Source organism: Glycine max, chromosome 13 (assembly GCF_000004515.6).
Source record: "Glycine max cultivar Williams 82 chromosome 13, Glycine_max_v4.0, whole genome shotgun sequence".
In the NCBI taxonomy this organism is placed as follows: domain Eukaryota; kingdom Viridiplantae; phylum Streptophyta; class Magnoliopsida; order Fabales; family Fabaceae; genus Glycine; species Glycine max.
Genome location: NC_038249.2, coordinates 38,197,384 through 38,220,489, shown reverse-complemented (window position 1 = coordinate 38,220,489; position 23,106 = coordinate 38,197,384). Strand labels below are relative to the sequence as shown.

General features: G+C 28.4%; 1 protein-coding gene and 1 long non-coding RNA gene across 10 annotated transcripts; one reads left to right on the top strand and one right to left on the bottom strand.

The window, feature by feature from the left end:
- Positions 1-8,934: 8,934 nt before the first annotated feature.
- LOC102661862 (uncharacterized) lies at positions 8,935-22,991 on the bottom strand. Of its 9 annotated transcripts, XR_005887992.1 has the most exons (6): positions 16,158-16,689; positions 15,895-16,032; positions 10,245-11,630; positions 10,045-10,172; positions 9,880-9,973; positions 8,940-9,071 (listed from the first exon to the last, which is right to left on the bottom strand). It is a non-coding gene; the product is annotated as an uncharacterized lncRNA (long non-coding RNA). The 9 variants fall into 9 exon arrangements; XR_005887989.1 differs by lacking the exon at positions 9,880-9,973 and having other exon boundaries at positions 8,935-9,071; positions 16,158-16,687; XR_005887990.1 differs by having other exon boundaries at positions 9,880-10,172; positions 10,268-10,390; positions 16,158-16,680.
- LOC100786176 (gibberellin 2-beta-dioxygenase 8) lies at positions 9,945-13,424 on the top strand. The gene is made up of 3 exons (XM_003541831.4): positions 9,945-10,351; positions 11,384-11,705; positions 12,525-13,424. Exons 1-3 carry the CDS (start codon positions 9,945-9,947, stop codon positions 12,753-12,755), a joined length of 960 nt encoding a protein of 319 aa, XP_003541879.1. The 3' UTR covers positions 12,756-13,424.
- Positions 22,992-23,106: the final 115 nt, after the last annotated feature.

Sequence of the window (23,106 nt, the reverse complement as noted above, 5' to 3'; positions counted from 1 at the left end):
TTTGTATTAGACACGTAGAAATAAATTCAATCATTTATTATAAATCTTCAACATATTTAAACCTAAAAAAATATATCAATAAATTTTATATTACTTCTACATTTATATAAAAGTATGTATGGTATTTTAAAGCATCATCAATTAAAACATTAAAGAAAATAGTTAATACAAGTAGTTTGAGATATGTGTTCCTAAACCAAATTGAAACTTAAATATCTCATTGTTAAAAAAAAATAAAAAATAGTGAATAAATACAAGATAAGAAATATATAAAAAGAAATTATATATACTTTAATCAGTTTTTAACTCACGACTTTAGGTTTTATCAGAACATGTTATAGTTTCTCGACGGATATGATATGCATTATGCATGGATAAAACTGCGTGACTGCGTGCTGGTAATTTGTTGTTGATATGTAGTAGATACGAATACGTCATTTTATGATGTATGACATTGCCATTGGGTATGTCACTTTTTCTGAAAATATCCAAAATGAAAGTGTTTTGCTGTCAAAATCTTTCTGAAATGTTCTTAATGGTAGCTTGTCACCACCGAGAAAGCTGAGTTTTGTATGTTGGTGGCTTAATCGGATGACATACACCGATACACATGCTGGGTAAAATTGCATGATTGTGTGTTGATTGCATACTGTTGGTAGTTGATAGGAATATTAATGCATTTATCCTATTCAAATTCCGTCTGGTGTTTACAAGTGTTATGCTATCAAAATACTTTTTAATTTGTTTGATTTCTCTTATACTTGGGTTTTCTTTTTTATCTATTTAGGTAGCGCTTGTGTCACTTGGAGCATACATTGGAGTTTAGAATGTTCATTCCAATTTCAAGGTATATTTACAATTCAAACATTTTAAAAAATATTAATTTTTAGATCTTTTGTATTGTTAAAAAGTAAGTTTTAATATTTTGGATACTATTAATTCTATAGGCATGCCTTATATTTTCAATTGCAATGGGGAAATGATAGATTGCAATTTTGTAAAGTTGGTACTTTGTATTCCTTCTCATTGTTTGTGTAAAATGATACCGACTGATTGCATATTGTGGAGTGACGATGGTGCATAATATGATTGCAAATTTGGAAAGTTGACACTTTGTATTCCTTCTCATTGTTTGTTTAAAATGACACCGATTGATTGGATATTGTGGAGTGATCACTAGGTGCATAATATGATTTTGGATGATCTTGCTCGTAGAGTTTGGTTTGTTGTATGGATTGTACAACTAAATATGTATGAGTGCATTTTTCTAATCAATTGTATAATTAATTTTGGAGTATGTCATATCTAAGGGTGTACGAAGAGTAAATAGTCTATATAATAGTACTTTCATCAAATAACGAATTACTATGTAATAGTTATATCAATAATAATTTTGATTAGTCAGTAATTAATCTTTTTTACATTGCCAATATGCAATAATTAACCTACTGTTCAATTGTTTTTGAGGTGATTTTAGGGTTTGAGAGTTGTGTGGGATGAGAGATCTTTGTTGATATCTGAGATTGATTTTAACTTAAGTTAAGAAGTAGATATAAGAAGTTACGTATGACTTAATGATCATTATAAGTTGAGCTTTTAAGCTGATTTGTGAAGACAAATGTGTCTCACTATCTACAAGAACACACATTAGTTAAGACATGCATCAGTGTTGGACGCATTGATTTTGAAGTTGTGAGTTTCTCATTATCTTTGATGATTTTTAATCAAAAGGTGTAGCACCATCACCTAGGATAGAGGAAAAGAACCCAAAAGAGTAGTAAGGGGGTGTTAACTCATTGACAAGGGCACCAAATTGTCAGAAGTAGTAAAGTTAAAATGAAAGTGTCGAGTCCACATAAACTTTGTTTGTACTTAGATTGATGTAAACCTAATTTTTTAAGCAATAGACAAAATAGAAGAGATTAGAAATTGTAAGTGAAATAAAGAGAAAAGTATAAGATAAAAAAAGACAAGAACGATAAACAACTTTTGAATGCGAAAGATGAATTCAGAATGTAAATGTGTTGGGGCTTATCATACCAAATTACTTGTGAGGTAATGTTAACAATTTTTCTCTATCTACTATTATCCCAGTTTTTATCCATATCTACTTTGATACTCCATCCCTGATTCCTCAAGTGAAAGAGCCTAATTTATCTATTTTTTCTTCTAAATTCCTTTGCAAAGATAAAAGAGTAAATTGCATTAAAAATAAAGATGCATGAATAGGTTAAACAAACTCATTAATTCTATTTTTAGACATGATTTCATTTAGATGTCATTCCCCAGTTCTTTAAAAAATAAACACCTTTCAATGTCCACGTCCTAAATAGATGTACAAGTATGGGTGATCAGACCACAATCAATAATACTAAACACAGAAAAAAAAATTAAAAACTAAAGTTGCATTAAATAGATGGTAGGGAATAATTATATTACAAGAGTTTGGCCGCTAGACTCCTAACAATGGGGGGTTTAGCCTCTCATTGTCATGAGAGATTTTACACTTTAGGGGTTGATGGGGATGGAAGAAGAAGGGAGATGGATAAGGAGGGAAGAAATGGCGTTAGAGAGGGTTTCTCTTATTTGAGATGCTCAGACTTTAGGTGTATTTAGTAGAGAGCTCTGAGACTCAGTGTGTGTTTCTCCTTTGCTTTCTACTCCTTTTATAGGCCTTAGTTAGCTTAAAATTCATGCGACATCGCGCTAAGCGTGACATCTGAGCTTAACGAGTATGATAGTGATCACGTGCTTAACACGAGATTCACGCTAAGCACGCCTTCAGGTTTCTTCGTGGGCCTTTTTCGCGCTAAGCTTGGGCTGGCCGTTGAGTGAGGCTTCGTGTTGGGCCTCTCTTGCATGCTAAGCGAGATATTCTAGCTTCAACTTTTTCTTTAAGGCTTTTTCTTCATTTTTCTGTATCAATTTTCCTCCAAATTAAACATTTGTAATTTCTCTTCTTTTGAATCTTATTGGTCAAGAATTAAAATGACATTAAAATCCACATTATTCTATTAAATACAACAATAAAGTAAAGGAATTCTAACCATTCTTGTCTAATTTGACTATCAATTAAACCTAAATTTCGCAGTTATCAGGGGGATTGCTACTTTTTGAAGTTTATAGGGAACACAAGTGTTGTGTGAGTCCAATAGTAGTTGCTAGTTGCCACTAAGGGTGTGAAACCTGCAAATACTTTTTGAAAGAATACTTAGATAGAGTCTACAAAAGCTTAGAAATATTGATTAGGATGCCTGGAGAGGCTTTGAGAAAGAATAAACTTGGAAGGAAGCATGAATAAGCTTTTAAAATGAATACTTAGGTGATGTTTGAAGAAATTTTTTGAAAGAATATTTGGTTGAAGCATGCAAAGGCTTAAAGAATATTGGTTGTAAGAGAATCTGGAGGCTTTGGGAAAGAAAGAATAACACGGTTGGGTGTTTCGTCTTAGTGGAGAATGGCTAAGTGTAGGTATTGGACATAGCCTAGGTTGTAGTGGACTAGTATAATGCCCTGGTGTGTTGTTTCCTTCCTTAGTGCTTCTTGTTTATCTTTGTTTTTGTATGCTTAAAGTTTGTTTATGATCAAAAGGTTTCCATAAAACAATTTTATTATTTAGAAGCAACATTTATTCTAAGCAAGAAAAGTGAAAATCAAAATCTGTTGTATAACAAAATCTTAGATTTTACGAGTAGGTTTGAAGCAGTAAAATACAATAATACTTGAAAGTTTTTACTAAAAAATTTTCTTCTATCCAAGTACTTGTTAAGGAAAATGTGGCAAATGACTTGGAATTAATCTAATATTTTAGTTCATTATCCTATTGAAGATGTAGCAAAATATTTTCCCTTTTTACTCTTCAATTGCTTAAGGTGAGGGTGCAAATTTTATTGCAGGTAACCCCTCATTCTATGGACTGTGACATTAAATAAGACTTCATTTGCAGTTTTTTCAATCTTCATATTAAAAAGGTTGGGGTTTAGGCTTGGGTGTTTCGGCATTAGGAAGGGTTAGGTTAAGATTTCTATTTTAGCCTTTCTTTTTCTAGGGCGTAGTTTGATTATGGGGTAATGCGGGTTTTATGTTTTCTCCAAATTAAGTAACATATGCGATTGCTTGTCTGGTTTAGGTATAACCTTCTTGGTGACCTTTCTCCACATGGAGAAATCAAAGGCATAATATAAGTGAGGGGTGAAATCCATGTTTTTTTTTTTGGCTTAGATTAAGATAGATGGTCCTTTTTTGAAGCAATTAATGATGTTGGTGAAAGACATTATGTTATGTGGCCCGGTAAAACTTTGGTTGAAAAGGAAAGGTAAAAGCCTTGACAGAGATATACAATTAGTAATTGATGCTAATTAATGACTTACAAATGGCCAATGTTGTAATGGTTAGAAGGTATGAGTTCAAATATACGTAGAGCATGGTATGGGTGGACGAAACCAGAAAAAAAACTGTTTAGGGGGACGAAAATTTAACACATATGATAAGTAAAATCAGTAATAATTTATAGCCAAAATTAATTTTTCTCGTAAGTTAGTGTTAGAAATGGCTTAGATACGAGCCTCATTTTTTTAATTGATTTTTTACTGCATATATTTTAAAATTCTATTGTTTTGTGTATTTGAAAACATTTTTTTTTAAAAAAATAAGTGCGGTTTTGTACAGGTTAAAACGAATTATATATCATCCTAAAAAGAGGAGAAGAGCAAGATTGAACTTAAGAAAGGGGGGCAAATGTATAATGTTCAGATAGATATTACAAATGCTATGTGCATTGGGGGGGACTATACCTATCCATGGATGAGAACAATATTGTTGTTGAAAAGGAAAAACTTAATTGTGTATTGGACGAAGTGACAAATAATAATGAACTTGTCCAAAAGGAAAATGTAAATTTTGACCAGTAAAAATTAAAATGGTGTACAGCAGGTCACAGACAAGAATACTAAATTAAGCAAGTGAAAAGAAGTGAAAAGGTGAATGATGGTTTTTTCGAAAAGGAAAATGTGATGGGTGTTGATGATGTAATGTGAAGCTTGAAAGAATGGTGAAGCATATATAGGCATATAAAAGGATGCAGGGTGACTAATGGTGTTTGATGATGAAAGGAATCAAACTGACTATGAAGGTGTAGATCAATTATAATAATATGATCACTTGTGTTGGATATGCATTTTAATGATAATGAATAAAAGAGGTATCCGGGATTAGGTAATGGTTTTGAAATACATAATTATGGAAGAGAATTCCATGTAGTAAACCTTTCACTTAATTTTATAGTTTTGAATGCTAATAATATTTTTTTAACACTCTTTTTCTAACACTCGTTCGTAACCGGTTACATATATTTATAGGAAATTATATATTTTAGTGAATGCCACTCATAAATTATGAGATAAAAAACATTAAATGAAAAATGAAACCCATCAAAATTATTATTTTTAATAAATTTCAATCAATAATAAAATAAGTATTAAAAAATATATTAAAATATTGTTGATATTTCTCTTTCAGCAATTAATAAATTAAAACTAATAAGAGAATGTGTTAACTAGAGATTATGTTCCTAATATTCTATCTTCATTCTTTCCCATGACTAATGACTAATAGATGCAAACCAAGGAAAGATAAAATGAAAAGAAAATAAAAGAATAATTAAATTTTAAAATAAAGATTTAAACTTTTCGTTCCTAGCTTTCACTTTTCTTTAATTTAAATTTAAAATTTTCTCTCCTTCCGGTTTCCTGCCTCTGCCAAATATAGGGTTAGTGATCGATGGAAAAAAGTTTTAACAAATATATAAGGGACATATAAAAGATAAGACAGAAAGAGATAATTAAGAAGGTCGTGGACTCGTGGCAATGGGATGAAAGAGAAGAATCGTGGACATTTAAGCTGACACCCAGATCAAATCTGTATAATGAGTTCGGAGAAAGACTATATGGATGATAAACTATATTTATTAAGCAAGCCTTTAATATTTTATTAACTTTAAAATAATTAATTATTTTTTTATCCATAAAAACCAATAATAATATCAAGACATTTATGATGACTAACACATTCTATATAATCTACTCGGCTAGACTTCCTTCATGATAAAAATATTAACCAATATTTCACAAGTTTATAAGAGCTTTGGTAGTCTGAAATATGTGCGCCTTTAGTCTGTTAGTATTTTGGAGGTCAATTACGTCGCTATGTAAATTTAATTCCATCATTGATTTTTGTTTATAAAAAATTCTCAATTTTTTATTATTTAAAATCTTAACAAATTAAATTGATCAAACCTTATTTTACGTACTAAAAACTAACCACTAAATTAAAATATCAAATTTACTAAAAAATATCATATCTTTTCTCCTGTAAATTCTAATTTTTTTAACGGAATAAATTCTAATCTTATATCTAAAAAAATCCTTCAAATTTTATAGCTATCATTATTACTTTTTACTTAATTTCCAACTTCTTTATTTTTTAAATTATTTCACATGACAAGTTTGTTATAAAATATCATAATATTTAAATAGAAAATAACAATTTGAGAATTTTAGGTATAAAAATTTGAAGTTATAACAATTTATTGATTATAAAACTAAAAAGACAACTTGAATGATTAAAATCACGTAGCAAAAATGAAATTAAACCTAAAAGTCTTATAAAATAATACTATAGTGGCTACTTGTTCAATTACTATTATTCTTCGTAGTTGCTTATTACTGTTCTATAAAAATTGCATAGTATTGGAAACTAACATCATTATTGTTCATTATATAAAATGACATAATTTAATTAACAACAAGAAATAAATCATGAATGTATAATCAATATTTAAATGTGTAAAGGACGGGGAGTTTTACCAAATGGGTCTTTAGATTTTTTCATATAAAATCATTTTTAAATTATTTTTAAGATTTGATAAGTTATAATAGATGTTATGATTTGTAAGTTATAGGTCATAACATCTTTTATAATTTATTATTATTATTAATTGAAATTATAAAATTATTTATGATTTCAATATAATTTTTTTTATTTTACGATTTTAAAATCGTAAGTTTATATATATATATATATATATATATATATATATATATACTTCGAATTCTTAATATTTTTAATTTTCTTTTGTTTTTAATTTTTAAAAATTGTAAATAATTTTATTTATTTAATTATTAAATAAATATTTTAAATTTTACTTCTTATTATTTTTATTTAATATTTGATATATTTTTATGGTTTTATTTAATATGTTATATATTTTTTAATATTTTTTATTTAAAATATTATATATATTAATATTATTTTATTTAATATATTTTGTATATTTAAAATTTAGATAATCTTTTAATAAAAAGGGATACTAAAATTTTAAAACACTTTAATTTAAAAATCCGAGACATCTAAATAAAAATTAAATATTTTTTTAACAAAAAAATAATAATAATGAGGTGATGTCTTACAACAAATTTTAAAATAGTCCACCTCAATGCCACAAGATGAGAGACTTTAAGGATTTGAGAATTTTTAAATTAGAATGTTTCAAAATTTTAGTATCTCCTTTTAATTATAGTATCTCTTTTTATTAAAAGATCATCTAAATTTTAAATTAAAAAATATATTAAATAAAATAATATTAAAAATATAAAATATTTTAAATAAAAATATTATAAAATATATAACATATTAAATAAAAAATATACAAGATATTAAATAAAACTAATAACAAGTAAAATTAAAAATATTTATTTAATAATTAAATAAATAAAAGTATTTACAATTTTTTAAAAATTGAAAACAAAAGAAAATTAAGTACAAGCAATTAAAACACGTAAAACTTCAAAGTCATAAACTATAAAATAAACTTATGACTCTGAAGTTGTAAAATAAATAAAAAACTAATGACTTCAAAGTGGTAAATAAAAAAAATTTACATTAAAATTGTTATTCAATTAAAACATAATAATAATAATAATAAGTCCTAACAGATGTTAGGACTTATAACTTAAAAATCATAACGCTTGTTACAGCTTATTCCATCTTTGGAAATAATTTGAAAACGACGTCCACATGGAAAAATTGAAGAAAAAAACCCCATTTGTTAAAACTCCCTAAAATACAGCTATAAAACAAAAGTAGTAAGTTGGGGCTATCAAATTAAATGAGTTAGGCTGTGTTTGGATTTTTATTGTGAGCTTTCTAAAAGTAGGTTTAAGAGTAAATTCAGCTTGAGATGATCACGTTTTGATTATTCCTGATAAAAAAATATGTTTAAGAGTAAAAAATTTTCTTGAAATTCATTTTGGAAGAAGTAAGATTTGAGTTACTTTTTCAAACTTAATTTGCAAATTTTTATCTAAATATGTATTTATTCTCTCATGATCAATGTTCAACATCTAGTGAAGGAAGTACTGATAAAATGTTGATCTTAATGAGACTTAATTCAACCCTTTTAAACAAAGTTTTAGATTTAAGTTTTGTGGTTAAAAAAAAATATGATTAAAAAGAGATACCTTATTAAAGGTAGATAATCAGATTTTTTCATGAAAATAACTATAAACAAAATTGATGGATACTTCACACTAATAATATATATAATTAACACAAAAAATAAATATTTAATGAAAGTGATGCATACATTTAGTGTTGGGCTGTGCTTAATTTGGACTGCCTAAGAGGATACATGTCGATATATGAAAATAAAAATAACAATAATACAAAAATAATTATAATTTTAAATTGTAGTTCACAATCGTAATTGCGACCACAATATAAAAGTATTTCAATTTATTACAATTGCATGTAGTTAATTTTTATTTTTTTTTACTGAACGCAATCGTAATTTAAAATCAGAGTAACAATGTAAAATTTGATTGGTTGCGCTTACACTCTCAACGCACGTACGTTTATTCCACTTTGTACTTCGCGGCTACAAGTCAAGAACTGATTTCGTATATGTTGCAGTTGTGGTTGCATGCGTTTATCCTCTCTTTTTTCTGATGCTATGCTTGGCCGCGTGGTCTCTGATATAGCCATATACTTAATTGTATAGCGCTATTCCAAAGTTTCTGGATTCACAATGCATATAAATATGTGTGCAACCACCAATATCTCATTAAGAAATCTAAACTAACCCATTACGTACTGTTCTTAATCCCATTCATGATCGACCCATTTTTCTTATCCCAAAATTAACTAGCTAGAAGTTTCTTCACGCAAGGACTAGTTTTACCTTGAGTTTCTTTGGTACGTATATAGAATTAAATTAGAATAAATCAAGTCCTTATTATAGCTAGCTACCAAAGTATCACTCTCTTTCCTTTTACATTTACTTTTCTATGCTGTGTCTTCTTTTAACCGGATTCCCCTAGATTACTAAGGGTAGCATTTGAAAGCTACCAAGTTGGTTGAAATTTCATAACCATCTTCACACAAGCACAGTTTAAACTTTGATCCTGACATAACTTTTTTATTATTATCTTATATGTCTATATATGAAGCCTTTCAGGCTCATAGTTGAACTTTTAAATAGATAGAAGTATATATATTACTTTACATCAAATATAGGTGACACTCCAGATTTTGTGAGTCTCTTTATCACAGAAATTAGGGCAACAGTGGTTGCTACTAGCACTAAATACTGGCAACATTTTCAGCCCGAGTTTTGCATGAAAGCTTAATCTTCTGTTTGAACCTAGAGAATCCATTGAGCATAAATTAATGCATGCGTAAATATGTTTTAAGAGAAATGATCATTTATTTATATATTTTTTTAAAAAAAATCACATAAGTTTCATAAAATAAGTTGAAGCAATTGGATACTAATTAAGCTTAATTTTCTGATTTTCTTGTCATTAAAATTTGTGGTACACATACCTAATAATTGATTATTTTTCTTGAAGCTAGCTAGTGTAACCTTTTCATACACATATAGCTCCCAAATGGCTTATGAACCACCATTCCTCGAGACCTACAAGACCCTTGTGCAACAACACTTAGGGGATTCAAGGAATGAGTTCATAGTAGAGAGATGTGATATACCTTTGATCGACCTTGGCCGGTTAAGTCTTGAGAGAGAAGAATGCATGAGGGAAATTGCAGAAGCTGCAAGAGAATGGGGTTTCTTTCAAGTTGTTAATCATGGAATTTCACATGAGCTTCTGAAGAGCCTGCAAATTGAGCAAAAGAAAGTGTTCTATCAACCCTTTCTGAACAAGTCATCAACACAAGGCAAAGCTTACAGGTGGGGGAATCCATTTGCTACCAATCTGAGACAGCTGTCATGGTCAGAAGCCTTTCATTTCTATCTGACAGACATCTCAAGGATGGACCAGCATGAAACTCTGAGGTACATGATGCATCTCCAATTTTTTCTTTCTTTTTGGCACTATATATGTTCAAAAAGTAAAAACATTGGGATATATATGCAACAACTAGATTTTCTTCAAGGAACCAAAAATTGCAAACAAAATATATATATAAAAAGACAACTTAACGGGATGTCACCTCTTAATTTTCAATTTGTTTATATATCATCCAATTATTATATTTACTTTATTTACCATTCGATCCCTAGCTTATACGTACTGAATTCACAGCTTTCTTGTTTTGGTGTACTATGACGGATATAGATGTTTTTAACTTATTATGACTATCAAACAGCACTAGTACAATAGTGGGTGCCTCTGTAACCTAACTCGTGATCATACATCTTCATTTTCTTCACAAGCTTTTAAAGCTAGACAATTCATGTCACGTCACCCTTTTTCTTCTAACATTTCATTTACACTTAAAAAATACAGTATCAAATTACTTAAAAAACAGAAAAGAAAGTAGTGTGTGTGTAAGACTCTTTTCCAATAGATATAAAAGTAATGTAACAAGAAGTAATGTGAGATAATTATAGACTAATTAGTCTTTTTTAGCCAATTTGGTTGAAAAGAAATGGACATAATTATAGAACTAAGTTCAAGATATATACAATTTTTCATTTCCAGCTAAAAGATAATAAATTAGTGTAACAAATGTACATGATCCTCGTTCAGTAACTGTTAGAGAAATTTTAAAATGAGCCGTATTATGGCTTTGCTACAAAATGAATCGTTCTATAATACAAATACACGATTTATTTTTTTTAAAAAAAGAGGGATAGAAAATTAAGACAGATAAGCATCATTTTTCGTATTCAAACTTTTCATCGTTACCCCTCCAAATTAAATACTTTCACGGCATGTATGCATGCTTTTCTTTTGGTACACAAAAATTTATTAATAAACACCGAAATGGCATGCATGCTTTCAAATGACTTCGTTGTGTTACTATACTTTGTGTGTTTTGCCTCAAATTATATAACTAATAAGTACTTCTTTTTAAAATTCAGATCAAGCCTTGAAGTTTTTGCAATAACAATGTTTTCCCTTGCCCAAAGCTTGGCGGAAATACTAGTTTGCAAATTGAATACGAAATCCAACTATTTCCGAGAGCATTGCTTGCCAAAAAGTTCTTTCATTCGACTGAATAGATACCCTCAATGCCCCATATCATCAAAGGTGCATGGCTTGTTGCCTCACAGTGACACTAGTTTTCTTACCATTGTACATCAAGACCAGGTTGGGGGATTGCAATTGCTGAAAGATGGAAAATGGGTTGGTGTCAAGCCTAATCCACATGCCCTGGTGGTTAATATTGGTGACTTATTTCAGGTGAAATCTCATAATTAATTTTAGAAAAATGTTCTTTTTGTACAATAACTTTTTGTTATTCATCCTCTTATAAATAAAGTAAATATATTTGGAAATTTTTTAAATATAAAAATGTATTATTTTTGTTTGATAAATAGAAAGATTAACAAAAAAATGTTAAAAGAGAACTTAAATTTTTCTTCTTCAGAACAGATGCTAAATTTCATTTCCTAATTTAGTTAAAATTCTAGGTAGCATATTGGAAAATGATTATTTTCAAGGACAATGATTACATAGAGGACGTGTGTCTTAATATAATGCCCAATATGTATGCGTGCTTTTCATTTTCAATTAGCACTCCATAATGGATAAAACCCACCAAATTTTCATCAAATCTCAATGGACAAAAAAGGCTTGAAATTAAATATGATCACGGGAGTCAAACTCATTTGATTAAGCGGATATATATTCTAAATTCTATGATATTATGTTTAATTTTTATGAATAAAAAAAAGTGAGATAAATACAAATGATTGGATAGCTTATAAAATGCACATGTCATAAGATATTAACAATGACATAATTAATTCACGTTGAAGAAAAAAGCACAATTTCTAGCAAGCATTAAGTTGCTTTAGGTTTTTGCCATTTAATTATTTTTTTTTGGACTCCAATCAAAAAGCAATCACCGGTTCCGGAAAATGGCTTGACAAAAATGTATTGTTAAATTAATACTCTCAATAATTTGATTTTTCTATCTTATATTGGTTGACCAAAACAAGTCTTCTCGAATTCTTTCTAAATTAATTAACTTTGATACGTGCTTCCTATAATGTGCAGGCATTGAGTAATGGTGTTTATAAAAGCATAAAACACAGAGTGGTTGCTGCTGAGAAAGTAGAGAGGTTTTCTATGGCATTTTTCTATTCCCCCTCTGAGGAGGCAATTATACAAAGCCAAATCAAGCCACCTATCTACAGAAAATTCACTTTGAGGGAGTATAGACAACAAACAGAGAAAGATGTCAAGCAAACCGGGGATAAAGTGGGGCTCTCTAGATTTCTTCTGTAGAAGTATATACGTACTTTTATGTAGAGTTTATGTTTATAAGTTGTTAACGTCTGTTTAATCAAGTGTTGATGAATATTTCCTTAAATAAAAGTTTTTAGTTTGAGCTTATGAATAAGATGTAATATGAGATAGTTATTTCATTTAATGTCAACAACAATCAATTTAAATAAGTTTGGCTTTGATCTTTCTTTTAAATCCTGAGAGTCTCTATCAATGGACATAGTTCAAGCACGACAGGATGTACCAACAGGCTCGATGCTTTCCCCCACTGGTTTCTTATAATGTCTTTATTTGTTTGTTTAATCTGGCTCTGTAAGACCTTTGTATTCAATAAGAGCTCCCCTTGTACTTCGTTTTTTTTTTTTAAATGAAGTTTTGCTTATAAAAAACATTGACAGTCTCTCAAACAAAAGAAAATATCAACATTATTAATTAATATCTTTTATACAAATTATTGTTTTTATAAATTTATTTATATATAAAATAAAAATTAAGGATCTGATTGATGGCTAGGATATGTTACATAAGACAACTATTCTATGTTGTTTGTATGATGCATAACTTAGTTGACATTATATTAAAAATAAAAAAATATATCTAAAGTTTCTTTTTGAAAAGATATATGTAATAATTTAAATAAAATAGAACATTTGTCATTTCAACATAATTTATACCATATTGATTCTATTATTATTTGGTCCATGTTAAATAAGGCATCAATTGAATACAATATTATTATCTATTTTGTTATATGATACACACCAAATATTTGACAGATTTAAAATTTATTTTGTTCGTGTCATGTTTTCATACTCTATCCCATCCTATTATATTTTGACTATCAAACAATTAAGTAGGTGTTAATTATCGATTTTATAGGTAAAAAAATAAAAAAAAAAGGTGACATTAGATAATAATCATTAAACAAGTCAATAATGTCAAAAACATACTAATATGAAACGTCAAATAAATATTTTATAAGTTAAAAACTGATAGCCATGTAATAATCAATTCATCCTTAAATAATAAATTCTATTTTCTTTTGTGAATCATATAATTTTTTGTCACAACTTTTTCTTTTAATGTAATCATGTGTCTTATTTTTGTGCAAATAATTAATTTTGTCCTTGAATTTTATTGGCACTTCACTTTAATCCCTAAATAGAAGGAAAAAGAATTCTTAAAATTATATTCCACCGTTTAGGTTGTTCTTGGGGGATGCATGTATCCTAATATTATTAATAGTGTTGATATGGAACATTAAGTGCCAAGTAGGCCCACAAAAAAAAAATTAAGTACCAAGTAGTGTCCTAATTGTCCTGGCATGTGGCATTCACGTCAACAAGAATTAAAATGAAGTATTTTTCACTTTCTTTCTCTCTTGGATCCCGCCTTTGTTCATTCCTCATCTTTCTTCCTCTTCCTGATTTCTCTCTTTCTCTCCCTTCCATTCTTTCTTTCTATTTAAGTGTCAAGTATGGCATCAACATCAACAAAGGACTATAATGAAATTTTTGAGTTATTATTTTCTTCTCTCTTTTCTCTCACTTTTCATTCTTCCCTTCTCTTTTTTTTCCACCTCTTCCATTCTTCCTTTTTATTTTTTTTACTTCTCTCCCTCTTCCATTTTCCTTTCTTTTTCTTTCTCTTCTCTCCTTCTTCCCATCCATTCTTTCTCCTTCTCTTCTTTGCCTTTTTTTTTTTGCAATTGAGTAGTCGAAGATTATGAAATTGCTAGGAAAAACTAATCATTAATATTTTTATCTATTCTATTGTTTGAATTTATGCTTGCAAACAAGATTACTGAACATATTACAACTTATATATTATATATCATCTTATTCAATCTTCTTTTATGGAATGGTATTTGGTATTATTATATTTATTTTATAATTCAAATTAGGGGTTCTATTTAGTTGATCATCTAGTCAAATCTTTTAAGGAAATACTTTAATTGGTATAAACCATTTTTTTATAAATTATTATTATATTTATTTTTAATTTAAATTAAGGAATTTTTTAATAAAATTTTAAATTAAGGAAATCATTTAGTTAGATTTATGCACTATTAGTGCAAAAAATTTATGTTTGAATTTATGCAAAAAATAGTGATTTCTTAATATTTAGGTTCGGCTAAAAATAGTGATACAAAGGTAAAAAAAAATAGAAGAGAGGCAAAGAAGAGAAGGAGAAAAACAATAGAATTGTCTTTTTTGTTACTATTTTTTTTTTACCTTTGTATCACTATTTTCCAAAGCGGAACCTAAATATTGTACTAAAGCCCATAAAAAAATTAGGTTGATAATGAGTTAAACTCATCATGTTTATCATAAGTAACAAATAGTTGTTTTGTCGTATGAACTCAAAAACCTGTAACCAAGAGAAAAATAAATAAATAAATAAATAGTATGTCCAGTAAAACCAAAGGAAAAAGAGAAAAATATATAGTCAACAAAGCAACCAAAAGATAAGTAGAAAAAAAAAGAGAAAATATAAGAAAAATTCATTGCAGCTGTATAGAAACCCTTGTCACCACAATTGTTTAAGTTGCACATGCAAGTATTGGGAGGAAGAGGAAGAGTAAAAAACATACACTTTCATGAAGAGACTCCAATATAAATCAGCGCGCATGGATCACAAAAGAAATTAAGCTTAAAGTTAATGTTGATGTTTTGTCTAGACAATATATATAACATAGGAAAAACATTTTAAGCATATCTCGATAATGATAGATATCTTGATTCACTTTTAAGTTTATTAACTCAGAATTTTATAAAAAGAATAAAGGTACGAAATAATAAAATCAAAAATAATTTTCAAATTAAAATTAGGTAATGAGAATTGTTTCGATAATCCTATAACTTACTAATTATATCGTATTTCTTTTAGCCAAAATTAACTTTTTTTTTTATTGCATAAACAAACTGGTGTTATTCCCAAGTTTTTAATTTGAAATAAATTCATTTATAAAATTGAGTGTAAAAGCAAGTTTGAGCTTATTTATTTTACTACACAAATAAATATTGAGCATTTAATTAGAAGTTCATCTCAAATAATTCACGAATGGATAAGTAAACCTAGTTTCGTATTATTAACCATTCTAACAAAAGAAAAATCTCAAAGCCAAAAAAAATCTCACTTGTTTCCAAGGAGAGCATGGATCGAGTTGAATAATGGTGGGATCTTCTGAGTGACAACCTGAAGTTTCCTCGTTTTATCTCTGATTTGAGGTTGTTAATTGACCTGAGTCTGCAACTCTTTCTACATCTTTGAAGACCTACATACATGTATGCAATGTAACATAAATGAAAATGGAAAAACTCGATTCCTCAAACACGAAGAAGGCAAATATTTAAATAGATTTGACAAAATAAAATAGATGGTACACAAAAGTTGTTTTACCCTCTTAAGCATGAACTGAACGCCAGAGTTTCCATGGCCATGCTTTAATTTTCAACATAAGCCACGAGCTTTGAGTTCATCTTCATCCTTCCCTAAACTTATTCTTTCCTATATATATGGCACTCATATATACGTAACTTGTTGCACTAGACTTGAAGCATCCTTTCATTGTAAGAGGCAAAAGTAAATAGTAAATTTCTTTGACCAAACCTAGTAATACACATTCAGAGTATTAAAAACAAGGTTGGTGTATACTTGAAAACCCTAGCTAGATTTAAATTGTGTTACACTTCGACTGTTTAAAGCAGATGATATGTTCATCCTCATTAATGCAAATGAAAATCATTATTTGAAAGCAACGTTTCGAGCTCATGGCAAGGCTATAGTGGTACCAATAACAGCACTCAGAATCACATTAATAGTGTTTCCATGTGCACCCTGGTAATACAGAGAGAGAGATGAATATAAGGACATAAAGATAAAGTTTATGATATGATAAAAAGAAAAGGATAAAAAAAAATAGTGTTGGTTAGGTGTTTAAGATAATACAATTTATTCTATATTCAAAAATCAGTTAAGATTTAAACTTAAATCATTTGATTAAAAAAAATCATTATCAATTATGTTATATTAGTCGTTTTCTATCAATATAATAATAATAATTAAAATGATCAATGCATGGCAATATTTAATGAGTAATATTTTGTTGAACACATGTATCTCTATTAATATTTTAAAGAGATAGTGAAATAAAATAGAGAAAAATTAAATATAATAGATGATATAGTAAGAAGAAAGGGATAAAAAGAGACAAATAGTATTAATAATAAGGTCTTTTTGTTATTTATTATTGTATATTAATATTATAATTATAATAATCAAAGAGATATAATTGAGTTGATTAAATAAGATGTGTGAGTATTGTAAATTTTCTTATATCATATTTAATTTATACGAATAAAAACAATATTATAGCTTGAAGGACATAGATACAAGTGAATGGAAATGATATATATAATTGATTCGTGTGCAATTTAAATCAGATTTCATTCAAAATATAAAGGACTCCGGACAAATCCTATTTGGAATACAGAAATCTCGCATTCTGTAATATATTTGTATCATATTTTTTGTAATAGTAAAATCAGACAAATCTTGAAAATTACTGTACACTATTATTGGTCTCGGGCAAGAATACTTGAAAATTTGAAAGTAATGATGATAAATTCTCAAAGTACGAATCAGAGTAGCAGCAAAGGGTTAAATTCTCAAATATATACATGTTTGCTTATTATAAAAAAAAGAATCAACCTTGCATTTCTGCGTCTCTGTATATATAGAGGCAAACACAGTAAGTATTTATTATAAGGACTTAAAAGAGATAATTACTTGGTAAAGTGGAGGACATGTTCAAATAATTAATTAAATAACACAAGTAGCCCCAGGTTGTCTAAAAGACCAATATAATGCATCTATTCTGTACTCCATGATTCCGATCAGCAATCAATGAACTTGGGAGCAACTAAATCAACAAGAGGCTCCAAGATGTATATTAAAAATGTTTTAAAGAGTATATTTCTTTTATACACATACCATTACTAGGAAAACCCACCTGTGGGTTAATGTTAGAGCTTGGAGCTGTGGGTTCAAATCCACCTGGAACACTTTGTCAATTTCTAAACCCACCTGTACCTAATACCTTGGAAAACTATATATTTATGTAATAAGAGGATGTCTATTATATTAAGAGAACAATTTTATGAAAATAAAATATTTATGCATCTTAAACATAATTACTAATTAACATTTTAATTACTTAGGAGCGTGTTGCACCGTGGATTGTACACCATGACACTTATGATCAGCAATCGATGATTTTGTGAACCATTAAATAATTAACAAGAGGCTCCAAGATGTATGCCACGAACCAGGTAATGTGGCTTCAGCAACAATACTACGAACTTGAAATATATGAGTGTATTTTTAGATTAAAATTTACTAAAGTATAACACGAGACTTGTTTCTTTAAAATTGAGTTTTCAAACAAAATTTGAATACGTAAACACACTTGTGAAGGTAATTAAACAAATTATTGAACTATTTTTATTCTTTAAAAATACATTCAACACTCGAAAATACTTTTTGAATGATATGATTAATCAAACACGCCATGAAAAGGTTACTTGTGCTTCATCTGTTGGAAACGAATTGTGTAATTGGTTTGATCGATGTACGTAGCTGCACTAATATTTAACCCAATCAGACATCCAGCAACCAATAAAAGATACCATGGCTGACAATCAGACAGCCAACCCGAAAATATAATACCCAAAAGGAGTACCATCTATTGTGTATATTAATAATAGCCCTCTATTTACTCTACTTGGAAAGAGCAAACGTGATTCGTGCAATTCTGAAGGGTATGGTAGTTTAATGGAAAGGTGTATATTGGATTGGTTGGTGCTGCTGTAATAAAAGTGATTTTTTGGATGGAGTCTTGAATGTTGGTGCCATTTATATCAGTCACTAGCTAGGTTTGAGGTTAGTTTTGATCATAATAGTCTCGAATCATGTTATTATTTCTACAATAAACATGAGAAATTAGTAAACATGTATTGAATTAAATACAACCACCTATTACTACAACCACTCCATGCCAATATCTAAATTACAAGTGGAATAGTAATGAGTGAAGTTATAGAGTACCCTGCTCGGCAACGTAGGTGGCTCTATATTAATCTCAATGATAAATGGTTCTTAGAGCCAAGTACCCTTCTAAGAAAATAAGCTACAAATAGGAAGGAGATCCAAAATGTGAGTATCCACAGCGGAGTCAAATTCTACGTTAAGTTTTCATGATAACCAATTCTGAAGGAGATATGAAATGTCTACGACTAACAATTTCTCACTCCTTAGGTTGTATTCTAGCCTGTGTATAATATATATTTTTATACATATACTACCTTTGACTCTCTATATAGAATTTATTTAAACAATTCACAAGAATTAAGAAAATTGACTAATATAATTTTTAATATTAAATTTATTAATAAATTATATTATTTTTTCAAAAATCACCCTTAAAATTATTGAAACTCATCTTTTTTTCCACTTAATTAGTTTTTATCTAATTAAATAATAATTAATGTGTATTCCTCATCTTCTCTAATCCTTACAAAAAAATTGAATCCTTACAAAAAAGAAATTGAATTTACTTAATTTAATTATAGAATATACCATTCTTTACTATACAAATTAAATGTTAATTAAAGGTTTTTGGTAAAAAAAAACAATTAGTGTGAGAGACAATGTAAAGAAAGTCTTATGAAAACAACAAACAAAATTTTCAAAATTAAGAGTCTTACATATAAGAAGAAAGATAATACCAAATTAATTAATTATACTAGTTGTTCTGGTATTAGTGTTTAACTATGCTGTTGTGGGTTCAAATTCCACTTTAATTTCTAAACTCATTTAGACGGCATGTTAATGTCACAGCATGTTAATGTCACATCAGTCGCCAATTATCTCCACCTAAATATCTAAACTATTTAATACAATATTGACGAAGGAACTCGGTTATAAAAGAAATGAAAGTTTAGGAATTAAATTGTTGCAATTGAAACTTGGAGGATCAAACTTGTATATTCAAAATACTTGGAAAACCAAAAGTACATTTAATAATTCATTTTTTGACAGAATGAATAATTCATTTATATCTTAAATTTTTGCCTTTCATATGACACTTCTTCTTGATTCATTTTTAAGTTTATAAATTTAGTCTTTGATTAAAAATCTCATGTAAAAAATGAATTATTGGAAAGAAAAATAGAATAAAGAAACTTCAAAAATTAAAATTAGATAATGATAATTGTTTAGATAAAACTATAATTTACTACCAATATCAAATTTTTGTATCATCTAAATTAACATTTTTATTATTGCATAGACAAACTGGAGCTATTTAAAATTTTTTAATGTCAAACATATAAAGTTTAAAATTGGCTTATTTAGTTGAATGTAAAATCAAGTCTTATTAATTTATTTTATTTAACAAACAAATATTAAGAATTTAACAACTTTAGCTCAAATAATTCACAATGGATAGACTCATTCACACCTTTACTAGATAATATCTATGCATTCACATTGTTGTGCATTCAATACTATTAAAGATGAAATTATATCTATCAACTGGAGATGAGAGAAAATCTTCAAAACTATATTATTGCATATAGCCAATTAGTACAACTAAACATAGATAATAAAACTTCTAAAAATGATCAGAAAAGGTGATTGTTGATGGCCAATGTCTAATAACCCCTAGTGCAATCGTGGTTATCCATAACTGAAAGTCGTAATATGTGACAATCATAAGGACATACATGTTATATATTGCATTTGTGTTTGGTTAATAATGAATCTATTGAATGATAAGAATGAGTTGGTATTTTGCTTATGATTACCTCAGGGAAAAGGAAGGAGCTAAATTAATCAACTCTTCCATTATGTCGTGTGATTCATATTGACAACATACTTGTACTGGTTGTTTCTGTATAATTTTTTAAAGTGTTGATTTTTAGATTGTGGTTAATGAAATTTATGTCCATCCCGATAAGTCTTTTTGATTGTTAAACTTTAAAGTTATCTCTTAAGTTTTGTTAAATTCATCATCACTTTAGAAACTTCAAAAGTGATAAATTTAACATCACTTAAAGTGGATAATCTTTCAAGTTTAACAACAAAAGAGTTATCTAGATGGACAAAAATTCCATTATCCAAAAGTCAAAAGCAAACACCTTTGAAGCTTATGATTGTGACCTCCAAGAACATCATCAATATGAACCACACGCATGGCACAATAGCAAACGAATACAAGTTGCAAGTTGGATCCAACTCCCTTGTTTTTCCAATTCATTAGATTCACTATCAACCAAACACAACAATGATGTGTATCACATGCATATATGCCCTTATGCTTGTTACATATCATGACCTTCAATGACAAATATCTATGTTGAGCTTCCTAGATAAAAAGCTTATTAACTCAACCAATGTAAGGCAGTTTTCCATTAAAGAAAAAGAATCATTCTTATATACAAATGATGATAATGTCATAAAAATTAATAGTCAAACTTAAAAGATAATGAAAAATTATGTGTCAAACTTACAAAATGATGGCATTATGGTGATTTTGGATGTAGAAAGTCAATTTTTACATAAATATTTACAAATATTACTATCTTGCAAGTTTGACACGTAAGCTTTCATTATCTTTTGAATTTAACTACTAGTTTCAATGAGATTACCATCACTCTTATATTAGAGTAAACTTTTGATGTTGGTAATTGTCATACATTGATTGAAATAGTAAACTTTTTACCTGGGAGGCTTAATTAGTAATTGAATGCCTAGGTCATGATATAAGAGGGCATGTATATTATATAGTTGTTGCTTTTAATTGATAGTGAATCTAATGAACTGGGGGAACAAAGGAGTAAGATTTAACTTAGAACATAGATTCTCTTGCTAGAGTTTCAAATTGAACACTCTTCCATTGGGTCGTGTGGTTCATATTGATGACGTCCTTCGAATGATCATCACCTTAAGCTTCAAAGGTGTTGGCTTTTCGTTTGTGTGTAATTGAATGTATGTCTTCCATTCTGATAAACCTTTAATTTCTTGATGTTGGTGTTCCAATAATTCATGGTCTCCTTGTTTGTTTGCTTGGACAAGTGAGATGCTATGATTGACCATCTACATGGACAATATACACAACCGGAGAAATCATTTATCTGTTTTCTATTTTTCTTAATTGTGAAAAAAACACTATAGAGATATTAGTAGTAATAAAAAATTTTAACTTAAAGATGCAAAAGTGCCTGTTAGAAAAAATGACATGAGAAAACATGGTTTTATATTATTAACCATTTTAACAAAAGAAAAATCTCAGAGGCAAAAGAAAGCTCACTTGTTTCGAAGAAGAGCTTTGGCAGGAACTGTGCGCCAGTTTCCATGGCCATGCTTTTTAGCATAAGCCACAAGCTTGGAGTTCTTCTTCATCCCTTCCCTAAACTTACCCTTTCCTATGGCATCAGAGCTACAGCATCCATTCAATATAAGTGGCAAAAGAAAATGGTAAATTACTTTGACCCAATTCACATTAGTATGGTTGATCCTTAATTATGGAAAGGCACAGGGCTACTAATCCCCACATCTGTTAAATTGTTAATATAAATGTCTAGTCCTCCTCCACATGCCTAATGCCATAAAGTGCTTTTCAAATGGACCATCTAATTCTAGATACCCAGATGGCTCTTATTTAATATAGTAGCTAGTATTAGTATGTGTACATTAAAGACAACCAGCTACAGCGGTAGAAATAAATTACTCTAGAACAGACACAGGAGATAGCACCCACAACAACTTAAATCATATTTTGCCCACATTTCCTGTAAACGTATATATATAAGTAATTGAAAATGAAGGCATGGCATTACTAATGGCCTTGTGGGCGGTGCAGGTGTGTGACGGTTCAGGGTTTCATTTTTAGAGGGATATTAACTTTTTTTAAAAGTTTAAATAAATTTTTTATTTCTATAAATTAATATTTTTTTTATTTTTGTTCTTGTAGATTTATTTTTTTCATTTTAATCCTAGTAAAATATTTTTATTTTATTTTTTATCCTTAAAATATTTTACATAACATTTTTTCATATTTAAAACACTTTTTTACAGTTTAAAGCGTCGTCTAAAGCTTCTTAAAGACAAAAAACAAAATAAATACATTTTGCAAAAGATTAATATAAAAAAATAAATTTGCAGGAACGAAAATAAAAAATACTAAATTACAAAAACAAAAAATATATTTAAGCTTTTTATATAACTTACATAAATATTAAAAAAATATTATAAAAAATAAAATAACTTTCAATTGTTTAATTGAGAA